Source organism: Tamandua tetradactyla, chromosome 15 (assembly GCF_023851605.1).
Source record: "Tamandua tetradactyla isolate mTamTet1 chromosome 15, mTamTet1.pri, whole genome shotgun sequence".
Classification (NCBI taxonomy): Eukaryota; Metazoa; Chordata; class Mammalia; order Pilosa; family Myrmecophagidae; genus Tamandua; species Tamandua tetradactyla.
The window spans coordinates 80,168,439-80,182,301 of record NC_135341.1 but is presented as its reverse complement, the minus strand read 5'-3'; the positions used below and the strand labels follow the sequence as shown (position 1 = coordinate 80,182,301).

Here is a 13,863-nt window from a genome sequence, read left to right as displayed (position 1 = left end):
GATGATTCTGTTTCTCTAGAGAACCTTAGGTAATACAGTCAGTTTAGTTGAATACCATAAGTACATGGAATCTTGAACAGGGCATGAGATCTTGTTGGTTTGTCCAGGTTAGCATGATGCCCCGCTATATACCACAGTCATTTGGGCAGTGAATAAAGAAGTATTTGCAAGTCCCCTTAGGGGACTGGAGAGAAAGGAAGAAATATTCAACTTTCCCTTTTGGAGAATTCCTGACATTCTCACAAGCAATAGGGACAACCAAAATAATAGTTTGCTCTCTCGATTTTAAAGTGTGCCCCTATAAAACTTATTCCTGCAGAGCAGAAGATAAGCCTACTTATAATTATACCTAAGGGTCTCCCACAGAGAACTTCTTTTGTTGCTCAGGACCTCTCTCTCTAAACTAACTTGGCAGGTGAACTCTGGCAATGTAGGGCAGAAATCCCAGGATGAGCCAGAATCCGGCATCAGGGAATTAAGAAAGCCTTCTTGCCCAAAAGGGGGACAAGAGAAATGAGACAAAATAAAGTTTTCAGTGGCTGAGAAATTTCAAACAGTTGAGAGGTTATCCTGGAAGCTATTCTTATACATTATATCAATATCCTTTTTTAGTTTGGGGTGCATTGGACTGGCTGGAGGGAAGTACCTGAAATTGTTGAAGTGTGTTCCAGTAGCTTTGATTCTTGAAGACAACTGTACAACAAAAAAGCTTTTACAATGTGACTATGTGATTGTGAAAACTTTGTATATGATGCTCCTTTTATCCAGAATATGGACAGGCAGGTAAAAAATATATAGATAAAAAATAAACAAATAATAGTGGGAACAAAGGTTAAAATAAATTGAGTATACTGAAATACTAGTGGTCAATGAGAGGGAGTAATAAAGGGTATGGCATATATGAGTTTTTTCTTTTTTTTTCTTTTTCTAGAATGATGCAAATATTCTAAAATGATCAGATGATGAACACACAATTATGTAATATTGTGAGCCACTGATAGTACACCACGTATGGACTATATGCATATGAAGATTTGTTAATAAAAATATTTTTAGGAGCAACTATATGCCAACAAACTAGACAGCTTAGATGAAATGGACAAATTCCTGGAAACACACAAACAAGCCACACTGACTCAGGAAGAAATAGAAGATCTCAGTAAACCAATCACAAGTAAAGAGATTTAATCAGTCATCAAAAATCTTCCTATAAAGAAAAGCCCAGGGACAGATGGCTTCACAGGGAAATTTTATCAAATATTCCAAAAAGAACTAACACTAATTCTGCTCAAACTTTTCCAAAAAACTGAGGAAAAAGGAACTCTACCTAACTCATTTTATGAAGCTAATATCATTTTAATACCAAAACCAGGTAAAGAAGCTGTAAGAAAGGACAGCTACAGGCCAATATCCCTAATGAACATAGATGCAAAAATTCTCAACAAAATATTAGCAAATCAAATACAACAACACATTAAAGGAATTATACACCACAATCAAGTGGGGTTTATACCAGAAATGCAAGGATGGTTCAACACAAGAAAATCAATTAATGTAATACAGCAGATTAACAAATCAAAAGGGAAAAATCACATGATCATCTCAATTGATGCTAAAAAAGCATTCGACAAAATTCAACATCCTTTTCTGATAAAAACACTCCAGAAGATAGGAATCAAAGGTACCCACCTCAATATGATAAAAGGAATATATGAAAAACTGATAGCCAGCATTGTACCCAAGGAAGAGAGTGAAAGCTTTCCCCCTAAGATCAGGAATGAGATAAAGATGCCCACTGTCACCAATATTATTCCACATTATGCTGGAAGTTCTAGATAGAGCAACCAGACAGGACAAAGAAATGAAAGGCTTCCAAACTGAAAAGGAAGAAGTAAAACTTATATTATTTGCAGATCACATGATACTATATTGGAAGATCCTGAGAAATCTAAAGCAAAGTTACTTGAGATAATAAATTCAGCAATGTGGAGGAACATAAAATTAATGTGCAAAAATCATTCAAAATGGCAACTAAAAGAATAAAGGACTTAGGAATGAACTTAACTAAGGACGTAAAAGACTTTTACACAGAGAACTACATAACATTGGTAAAAGAAATCAAAGAAGATCTAAATAAGTGGAAAAACATTCCCTGTTCATGGATAGGAAGGCTAAATATAGTTAAGATGTCAATTCTACCCAAATTGATCTACAGATTTTTCACAGTACCAACCAAAATTCCAACAATCTACTTTGAAGACTTAGATAAGCTAGTTACCAAATTCATCTGAAAGGGAAAGAGACCCAAATTAGCTAAAAGCATCCTAAAAAAGAACAACGTGGGAGGATTAACACTCCCTGACTTTAAAACCTATTATAAAGCCACAGTGGTCAAAACAGCATGGTATTGGCACAAAGATAGACGCATTGACCAATGGAATCAAATTGAGAGTGCAGAAATAGACCACCAAATCTATGGTCAATTGATTTTTGACAAGGCCACCAAATCTTCTGAACTGGTAAGTCCTGAAATGGAGAGGGCCCAGCCTCTTCAGAACATCAGATAATTCCATCTCACTATTCCTATCAGTGACAGACCCTTTCAACATGAAAAAGATAGAATGGCCATAGCCCAAATAACCCTAAAGAGATGGATGGAACGATCAAAGGTGATGGTGGAGTTATACAGAGAAGAGAGGATTAACAAACAAATATGAATGCTGAATCATTAAATTGATATCTCTTAGTCTCTAGTACTTTAAACCAACTAGAAGTAAAAACACAAAATTGTGGAATTGTAAGCCATGTCAAACTCTGAAATATGTTCTACAACTAACTGTTGTGCTGTGCTTTGAAATTTATTGCTTTTTTGTATATGTTATTTTTCACAAAAAAAGAAAAAAGTCGACTGCGTTGATAAAAAAATATTTAAGCTTTCTAGCCTCCTATATTCTGGAGCAGCTAGAAGAAAAAATGTGAGTGGATCATATGGTAGCCCATGACAAACTCTGGGATCTGTCCTGTAACCACTTGTTGAAGAGTGCTTTGAAAACTATTGTTTTCTCATTTCTTTGCTTTGTATATATGTTATACTATACAATAAAAAAAAGTTTAAAAAAATGGTTTGTGTAAACCTACAACTTCTCTAACAAAAAATTAATTAAAAAAAAGAGACAAGGAAAGACACCATATATTAATAAAAGGGACAATTAACTCTTAAGAAATAACAATCATTAAAGTTTATGCTCCCAATCAAGGCACTCCAAAGTACATGAGGCAAACAATGCAAAACTAAAGGAAGCCCTTACGGACAAATGAGTAAAACATATGGATTAAAAATAAATAAATAATAGGGGTAACAAATGTCAAAATAAATTTAGTAGATTGAAATGCTAGTGATCAATGAAAGGGAGGGGTAAGGGGTATGGTATGTATGAATCTTTTTCTATTTTCTTTTTATTTCTTTTTCTGAATGGATGCAAATGTTCTAAAGAAATGATCATGATGATGAATATACAACTATGTGTAAAAAAAATTAAAGGGAGCAACAGACATTTCATCAATAATGGTGGGAGACTTCAATACACCACTCTTCTCTATAGAAGGAACAATCTGACAGAGCATCAAAAAGGAAATAGAGAACGTAAACTATCTGATAAATTATTAGACCTAACAGACATGTATAGATCATTACACCCCAAAATACCAGGATATACATTCTTCTCTAGTGCTCATGAACATTCTCTAGTATGAATAATATGCTGAGCACAAAACAGGTCTTTATAAATTTAAAAACACTGATATTATCCAAAGCACTTTCTCTGATCAAAAATGGAAAGAAGTCAGAAATCAATATCCACAAAAGAACCAGAACTTTCACAAATATACAGAGATTAAATAACTCACTCCTAAATAATCAGTGGATCAAAGAAGAAATTGCCAGAGAAACTGATAAACATCTGAAGATGAACGAAAATGAGAATACAACATATCAGAACTTAAGGGATGCTTCAAAGGCAATACTGACAGGGAAATTTAATGCCCTAAATGCCTATAATAAAAAAGAAGAACCAGCAAAAATCCCATGTCTCCATCCATCTCCCTCACTGACTACCAGTATTGGAATTCACCCAACTTATTTTTACCTCTTATATGCATACCCCCATCATCTATCCATTTTCTTGTCCTTTTTTTTCTCATCTGCCCATACCCTAGATAAAAGGAGGGTCTGCCACCAGGTCTTCACAATCATATGGTCATATATAAAAAGTTATACAATTATACAAATCTTCAAACATCAAGACTTCTGGAATATAGTTCAATAGTTTCAGGTACTTTTCCTCTAGACACTCCAATACACCATAAACTAAAAGAGAGATGCACAAGAATGATCTCAAGAATAATCTCTTGACTTTGTTTGAAATCTCTTAGCCACTGAAACTTTATTTTGTCTCATTTCTCTCTTCCTCCTTTTGGTTGAGTAATCTTTCTCAATCCCTTGATGCCAGGTCCCAGCTCATCCCAGGAGCCATGCCCCACATCACCAGGGAGATCCATACCCCAGGAATCATGTCCCACGTAGTAGGGAGGGCAGTGAGTTCACCTGTCAAGTTGGCTTAGGGAGAGAGGGCACAACTGAGCAACAAAAGAGGTTCTCCAGGGGTGATTCTTAGGCATAATTATAAGTAGGCTTAGCTTCTCTTTTGCAGGAATAAGTGTCATAGGGGCAAGCCACAAAATCAAGGGCTTGGCCTATTAAATTGGCCATCCCCAATGCTTGCAAGCCCAGGAATTTCCCAGGTGGGGAACTTTAATATTTTCTCCTTTCTCTCCAATCCCCCAAGGGAATTTTACAAACACGTTTTTATTCTCTGCCCAAATTACTCTAGGATGTATCAGGACATCACACTAACCTGTACATATGTTATATTTCACAATAAAAAATGTTAAAAGTATTCCTGCAACTAGCTGAGTATCTTAAGCAAAGTAAACAGAAATTTTCTGATTAATCCCAGAGGGTAGTAGCCAGAGATGAAAGCCCTTGAGCCCAGAGGCCAGGGAATGACAACAGCAGCTGTACCAATGAGAAACAATGTCTGCCTGTGTCTTTCGCTCCCTCTTCCCTCCCCAACCTGGAAATGCTACTCTGTCTCTTTTCACTGGTTTCCATCTGGCAATATCTCCCTCCTGCGCCCCAATCTCTCTTACTATATCACTCACAGTACACTTCATGTCACAATAATTCATTCGTTGTATTTCGCTTTGTGTTTCTTTTTATTTCTTTGTATCTCATGATCTCAGCTTGTAAATAAGCAGAGAAATATCTGAAATATTCTTCACCAAATTTTGCTTCTGAGTGGTAGGATTTGGGTGAGTTCTCTGTACCACTGCTTGAACTTTGTATAATGACCCCATAGTGTTTTAACCAAAAAAGTTAAAAGAAAACCACACTTTTTAAAAATTGCTAATTCTAGAAAATCAATTCATTTTAACCTTTGATATCTTCTCCCTCTTGCTTTTGAAAAAATAAAGAAAAATATTTTCAAAAGGCTTTCCCTTATGAATAATCTTTGACAAATTTTGTTTTCCCTGTGAGTGGTCCCCCAGCAAAAAAAAAAAAAAAAAGAATTCTCCCCACCTACTCTCTCTCCTGCTTTTCATCCATCCTCTTCCCACCCCTGGTGACTCAGGGAGGAACCAGAACAAACCCAATGAGGCACAGAATAAGGAGGAAAGATGGGGAAGCTCTAACCAGGAAACAGCTTGGAGAAAAGCCCTGTACTTTTCGGATCCCTGTTCTCCTTTAGCAGGTCTCACCAGAAAAATGTCTGCGTAGCCAGCCAAGGACTCCACCCCCTCCTGGATCCGTGCTCCCCCAGAGTCATTCAGTCCAATCACCGGAGCGCCCACTGTCAGGGCCTGGTCCATAATCTGAGACAGCACAGAAACCTTCTGTGAGACAACTGTTCCTCTTATCCAAAAAAGCATTTACAATACATGCTACAACATGGATGAACCTTAAAAACATTCTAAATGAGATAAGCCATACACACATACACAAAGGGACAAATATTATTTGACTCCACTTAAATGAAATATCCAGAATAGGCAAATTCACAGAACTTGCTGGGGGAGGTAGAATGGGAAATTATTGCTTAATGGGTACAGAGTTTTTGTTTGGGCTGATGAAAAAGTTCTGGTAATGGATGGGAGTAATGTACAACATCATACATGTAATTAATGCCACTGAATTGTACACTTAAAAATGGTTAACATGGAAAATTCTATTTATGTTACCACAATAAAATAAAACAACCACTTACAAAGCACCACAGTGTTTTCTGGAAAATTAGTGCATTTTTTCAAAACAGGAGTTGGAAACACTGGTTTCATTCCCCATGATTCAATTCCTTCACAAAAGGCAGAGGACCATATATCTAAAAGGCTAATTAAAGCCTCCAAACACCCAAAAGCCAGAGTACTTGCTGACTGTAAGAGGTAAGACTGTTCACAGCAAATATTCCTAGAACCAGAGGCCCAAATAGTAGCACCTGTAATACTTTTTAGCAACCAGCTGTGCTCCTGGTTACTCCTCTGGAAGAACTGACAGTAGATGGGATGGCAAGGTAGCATCTGTTTGACAGCAGATGTGGATCCATCTCTTAACCTGAGGTGAGGCTCAGGCCTGCTTCTACTTCTAATGTGACAATTTTTCTCATAGGTGAGTAGCTCTGACAGCATAATAAGCGACATTTCTACAGCTCTTGACAGTTTACAAAGCACTTTTACTTTCATTACTTTACTTAACCACAGCAGAGACAGTAATAATAAAAATCAAGGTGGTTTAAGTGAAGTCATTTGTCCAAGATCTCAGAAGTAATGCACGACAGGTCCAGGTCTAGAATCCAAGGGCTCCATTACACAGGGAAGCCCTGCCCAGCTACTGACAGTCAACTCTAGCCTTAATTTCAAAATTCTCCAAAAATTATCTATACTTTTATTCTGATCTCCAGAGCATCTACTCCCTAGGAATGCTTTTAAAATACCACCATGTAATCCTTGCTCTGCTCTTTACATCTTAGCACCAAGACTCTCCATCTAGACCAAGGGTTCTTTATCTAGAGTACTCAGACACCCAAGGGATCTGTGAATAGATTCCACGGGGGTCCCTGAACTCAAATAGAAAAACATTTATATCTTTATTATTACTAACTTTACCTGACCTTTGGCATTTCCCTCAGTTATGAATATAGGCAACAAACCACAGTAGTAGAAATACTTGTGACTTTATCATTAACAGAAGTCACACATATTTTTATGACACATTAAAGTTGTTACAGATATCCTGAAATATGACTTCACTCATCCCTACTTTGTTATAGTAGTTACTAGATCATTGCTAAATCTTCTTATTTAACACATTAATAAAGAAGTACCAATATTAGTGCATTACAAATGTGGTTTTTTAAAAACATGTTTTTAATCCTTTGTAATTTTGTACTTGTACAAATATTATTTGGCGATAAGGAACCAGCCTTCACCAGCCCACCAAAGGGATCCATGGTCCAAACAATTTTAAGAATCCAGCGCTTATATGTCACAATAGGAGAGCTAGAGGATAAAAACTGAGAAGGTATACCTTAGTGAAACCCAGAGTAGATGATCATGGTGGCTAATTGTACAAATATAAGAAAGCTCTTATATTTGTTGAACAAGAAAGTTGGACTAGAACAAATGTGTGTCACTATTACAAGGTGTTAAAAAGGATGCTATATGGAAAAAAAAACAATTAATGCAAACTAAGGACTATAGTTAACAATAACATTGCAATATTCTTTCATTAACTGTAACAAAGGCACTACACCAAAAGTAAATGACAATAATAGGGGGATATAAGGGAGGAATATGAGTTGTTTTTTTTTCCCTCTTCTTTCTTTTCAGAAGAAATGGGAATGTTCTCATATAGACTGTGGTGGTGATCACACCAGGAACCACTAATTGTACACTTAGAATGGATTATATGGTGTGTGAATAAAACAGTTTAAAAAAATGTAAAAAAAAAAAAAAAAAGTCCTCGAACACTTTGGATGGATTGTATGGTATGTGACTAAATTTCAATTAAACTGCTTTTAAAAAAATAAATATGTGAGGCATGCAACTAGATGAATGAGCCCTAAGAGCTCATTCATTCAAATACTGAATGAAATGTCAAGAACAAAAAGACAAATATCATGCTTCACTCATATGGACTAACTATAATATGAAAACTCAGTGAACTGAAGTCAAGAGCATGGGTTATTAGGTTGGGGCCTGTGCCGGTTTCAATCTGTGATGGACCCCAGAAAAGTCTTGTCCTTTAATCCTCATTCAATATTGCTGGCTGGGAGCTTTTTGATGGTTCCCATGGAGATCTGACCCATCCAATTGTGGGTGGTAATTTTGATTAGATGGTTTCCATGGAGGTGTGTCTCCACCCATTCAAGGTGGGGTTACCTCCTGGAGCCCTTTATGAGTGAACCATTTTGGAGAGAGCCACAGATCCACGAGAGCCTGTGCAGACAGAGACCTTTGGAGATGAAGAAGGAAAATGCCCTTGGGGGAGCGTCATGAAACAAGAAGCCAGGAGAGAAAGCTAGCAGACGCCACCATATTCACAATGTGCCTTTCCAGTTGAGAGAGAAACCCTGAAACTCATTTGTCTTCTTGAACCAAGGTATCTTTCCATGGACGCCTTAGATTGGACATTTCTATAGCCTTGCTTTAATTAGGACATCGTCATGGCCTTAGAACTGTGGGCTTGCAACTTAATAAATTCCCCCTTTCAAAAGCCAAAAAAATAACAATAATAATAAAAATAAATAAACAAATAAAAAGAACCCCAGCCCTGGACTGAGAGCACATTTGGGTCAGCACCATATCTTACACACTTCTGCCCCACCCCAAGTACCCAGCTCAGAGTCTTATACCCCAAGGATACGCAATACGCACTCTATAGTCTGATCCAAGTACCAGGTTTATTTTCTATATTAAACACTTACTTTGCAGATCTTTTGGGCATGTGCTCCAGACAGACTACCTCCAAAAACTGTAAAATCCTAAAAAGAAAACACAAATCAACAAGTAAAACACAGTGACTGAATGCCAGAGATAAAGACCCCGTAGAAGGAGGAAATGGAAAATATATAGATAAAATTTAAGGATTTTCAGAAATGACTTTAAAAAAAAATCTGATGTATAAATTATTCAACAGAATAGTGAATATAAAGAGAGTTCTATATCATTATCTAGTCCTTGCTCTACAAAATTCCTTTGTAGCTTTGAGCAAAGGAAAGCCTTCCATGCAGAATTAACCCTTCTATCGGATTCTACAGATGTCCATCAGTGAAGCACTTCTAGTCTAGGAAATATTTTATGTTTTGACAAGGGAGAAAAAAGTCAATCAGAGCCCTCATTGCTTCTCCACTTGTGGAGTTCCATTACCTTCTGATGGATCCTTCTTATGGGCATGATCTCCTTCCTAAAATTCCCTCAAAAAGACAGAGGTGAATTAAAAACAGAATCAAACTATAAAGACAAAAAAGGAAGAAGAGACACAACAGCAGAGGAGAGACTTACCAAATCTAAGAGGAACTGAGAATACAAGAACTAATACTAGACCAGACACCTGCACAGGAGGTAACTAGGAGGAGGGGACAACCCAGGAACTATGGAAGGTGGGGGTGAAGGAGGGGCTGAAAACAGAGATTAATGGAAAGTCTGTGTCAGGAGCAGTTAGGTACCATAGGGCCTTTCCTTCACCTTGAGAGGAAAAGTAATGCTCAGTCCCTAAATAAACTTAACCAGAGGGCTCTGGACTCAAAATCACCAGCCCTAAAGGAAGGCAAAGGTGAGGCTGAAACCAGGGATCTAACACACATAGGACAAGCAAGTGCTGGTCCCTGCCCCCCAAACACCAACAGCCAAGTTATCAGGCAAGGGACTGAAGACACTTCTCTGGAAAAAAAAAACTCCCCAGGAAAAAATCACTTTCAGATACTGACATTTGGGAGATGACTACAAAAATGCTGGCTCATCCCTCCCCAATCCCAGTATCCTTTATGGCCTATTTCAAAGGCCCCATCTTCCCTAAAGCCTTCCTCAGCTTTGGATGTGGACTCCAGGAGTTCTGAGCCCGTGGCACTTGCCCAGAACCTCTCTTGCCCTATCTATACTGTACCCACTCCTGTTGATCAGCTTCTTTCAGACAAGGATTCTGACTCCATCATCTCCACATACCCTCATCCCCCAACACCCATGGGCAAAAGATGAGTTCAAAAGTATCAATTCACTGCATATTTGTATCTGCTTCACAGTTAGAAGAACACCCTGTCCAGAAAGCACAGTAACTTTCTTTGTTCTATATATCTTATTAATGTTCCTTCTGTAAGAGTTTTCACCTAGTTCTCACAAATTAAAAAAAAAAACAACCTAAGAGATGTGATTGCTTCTAAGCTAAGCATTTGGTAGTTCCATTTATAACACAGTTTAATTTACAAACACTTCAAAATGTTAATTCAATTAATAAGTGAGTATGTTTTCTAAATGCAATAAATTTAAAACCTACCAAAATACCTACTTTAATATCAAACCCAAAACACAATTTATGTTCCTAGACAAGCTAAATAACTTTAGGTTTGTAGAAAGAACTAAACATTTACAAAATAAATTTAGAGTGAAATGTCAGTGATCAGTGAGGGAGAGGGGTGGGGGGTATGGTATGTATGAATTTTTTTCTGTTTTCTTTTTATTTCTTTTTCTGAATAGATGCAAACATTCCAAGAAATTATCATGATGATGAATATGCAACTATGTGATGATATTGTGAATTAATGATTATATATGTAGAACAGAATGATCAAAAATTACGATTGTGTTTGGTGTTTTTTGGTATTTTTTAAAAAATTTAAAAATTAATTTAAAAAAAAGAACCAAACATTTAGAATTATATACATATTTCCACCTCTCAGGAGGGAAAAATATCAAACCCCAAATCATATACAAAGTCAGAAAAACAGAAAAAGAGAATAAAGCTTGTTTCTTACCCACACTATATGTTCCACGAGTAAAAACCCACTCACTCAGAGGAAGGAGAGGCTGCTTCAGCAACACCTCTGGAACTAAGAAGTCAGTCCTTAATCAGCCTAGTGTTCCTAGTCTTTGGGATTTTTTTTTTTTTTAACAGCAGAAACGTATTCTCTCACAACTCTGGAGGCTAGAAGTCTGAAATGAAGGTGTGGTAGGGCTGTGCTCCCTCTGAAGAGTCTAGGGAGGAATCTTTTCATGCCTGTACTGTAGGTTCTGGTGGTTACCAGCAATGCTTGGCACTCCATGGCTGGTGTATGCATCACTCCACACTCTGCATCTGTTTTTACATGGCCATCTTTCCCCTGGGTCTGTGTCTGTGTGTCTGTCTATCAAATTCTCCCTCTTCTTGAAAGGACAACTGGAAATTTTTTTTAATTCTCCTAAACAAATCTTCAGTGGCAAAATCAAAAACGAATTACAGACTATTTTTAACTATATAGCAATGAGAACATATGATCTTCAACTCCACACGGAAGTATGACTGAACCTCACAAATACAGTGTTGAGCTAAAGAAGCCTGACAAAAAAGTACGGGTACAACTATTTTCTGCTCTTTGAAATCAGGACAGTGTTACCCTTGGTGGTGGGTGGAAGGGAGGGAGTGGAGGAGGGCACGAGGGGCCTCTGGGGAATTGCAGCACCGCTTCTTGCAGTCACCCAGGGTCCTGCTCTGAGAAAGACTGTGCTTGGCTTAACGTTCCGCTGTCACTATCTTAAAATGCTCAATAAACTTTGAACAGATGACTGGGTGTTTCCTTTTGCACTGGGCCCTGCAAATGATGTAGCTTGTTCTGGGCACTGGTAAGGTTCTGTTTGCTAATGTGGTGCTGAACTGGTGAGTATTCATGAACTGTACATCTTTTATACATTGTTTTTCTGTATGCATATTATATTTCAATAAATACTTTAAACCTGAAAAAAAAATAGTATACAACACACTTTCTGTAACAGTTTTCAATTGCCGCCCTAATGAATTACCACAAAATTAGTGGCTTAAAACAACACAAACGTATTCCTACAGTCCTGTAGTTCAGCATTCTTCGCAGTTCTCCCTGGGCTAAAGTTAAGGTCGGAAGGGCTACTTTTCTTCCTGGAGGCTCTTGAGAAGAAGCCTTGTTCTTGCCTTTTCCAGCTTCTGGAGACCATCTGCCTTCCCTGACTTGGGGCCGACTTCTGCCACCTTCGAAGCCAGCCACGGCAGGCAGACTCCTCACCGAGAATCACTGACCTCCTCTGCCTCCCTCCACCCCATCTAGAGGACTGGACCCACCTGAGATGACCCTGAGATCTCCCTATCTGAAGGTCAGCTGACTAGTACCTTAACTCCCCTTTGCCACATAACATAACACAGTCATAGGTTCTGGGGATTCGGACTTGCACTTCTTAGAGTGGGTTGGGGGCACGATTCTGCCACCATATTATCCACCTTTCCAGTTCGAAGAAACTGTATCAGGCTTGATGAAACCTGACAAAATGTGTTTGAACACTTTCCAGAAAGCCCAAAGCTCAGGGGCCAGTGGTTCTGAGAAGCAAGTCCCCTCCGCCAAGGCTGCATCCCCTGTGCCTCTCTGGTCCACACACACGGCCCAGGATGCCCTCCACGAATACACCCAACCCTGCTAAAAGGGACCTTGAGGACTTGGAATAAACTCCTGCTTTCTGGGCCTACTGTCCTGTGATCCTCTCTAACATGACTAAAGACTCTTCTTTCCTAAGAAAAAAACACACAAGATACATCTCTGGAGATACACACTGAGAAACAGAGAAAGTAAATCTCTCATCTGCCCCAAACTACAGGCAAGTTTTCATTACTCAAGACTTTCTTCTCACATACTTTGCTCCTAACACTACCCTCCAGGAAAGCTCAGCCTATTCGAGTTATGAAATACCTGGCTGAAGACATAAACCAATCTTCCATTGATTCGGCCTCGTCCAGTGACCACACTGTCTCCAGGAAACTAGCAAAAAAAATGCAAGAATAAATGTTAAAAACCAAAATACTTCTTTTAATGAACTTAACAATTATGCCCAAGTGAAAAATAACAAACAAAATCCATCCAAATGCCTTAAAATTTGACATGAACTGAGCATGAAACAACTCCCTCCCCAGCTCTGCAACAGCAAGCCTGGGGCTACTGCTCCATTGGTGGGGTAAAGGGCACTGTAGCCTGGGCCTCACAGTCCTTCCAGAAAGCAGAATCATCAAGAAGCCCCTAAGGGACACCATGACCAAATGCTCCTGGGAAGGAGAAGGACACATTAAAAAATACGGCAATTTCTACAAAGTCACACACCCCTGAAACCGCCCCCCCCCCCCCAAAAAAAACCAAACCCATCATTTTGCATAGAATCCTGACAATCACCATGTGGGCCACAATGGCTCAAATGGAGCCCGCCATTTTGGTGCCAAGTTTACAAATCCTTATTTACAAAGAGAACATATGAGGATCTGAAGAGAACTGGACCAAAGTGAGTCCAAACAATTCTGTGTACCTATGGAGACCACTCAACTGAAGGAAGAAGTGTTGGTGTCCCTCTGACCTCAAAAAACTCCAAGGCATTTCAGGGAAACAGATTTGGGGCCATTAGGCTATCTGCTTTCCTACTATGTACCTGGTAATAAGCTCTCTCTCTTTGGAAAAAAAAAAACTTCCAAGGCATAAACTTGGAGTACATCAAAAGGGCAAGCCTTTAGAAGTCCCCAGCATCTGGAATCTGGACAGACCACAATACAACTGA

The 13,863-nt window shown here is 38.5% G+C and overlaps 1 protein-coding gene across 2 annotated transcripts in view; it reads right to left on the bottom strand.

Moving 5' to 3' along the window:
* PCCB (propionyl-CoA carboxylase subunit beta) overlaps positions 1 to 13,863 on the bottom strand; it is a 97,904-nt gene that overhangs the window by 79,443 nt on the left and 4,598 nt on the right. For both annotated transcript variants that reach the window (XM_077130210.1, XM_077130211.1), the window contains exons 3-5: positions 13,014 to 13,082; positions 9,039 to 9,095; positions 5,818 to 5,931 (exon numbers count right to left, since the gene is read on the bottom strand). In XM_077130210.1, coding sequence (XP_076986325.1) covers positions 5,818 to 5,931; positions 9,039 to 9,095; positions 13,014 to 13,082 — 240 coding nt within the window. The remainder of the gene's footprint in view (positions 1 to 5,817; positions 5,932 to 9,038; positions 9,096 to 13,013; positions 13,083 to 13,863) is intronic.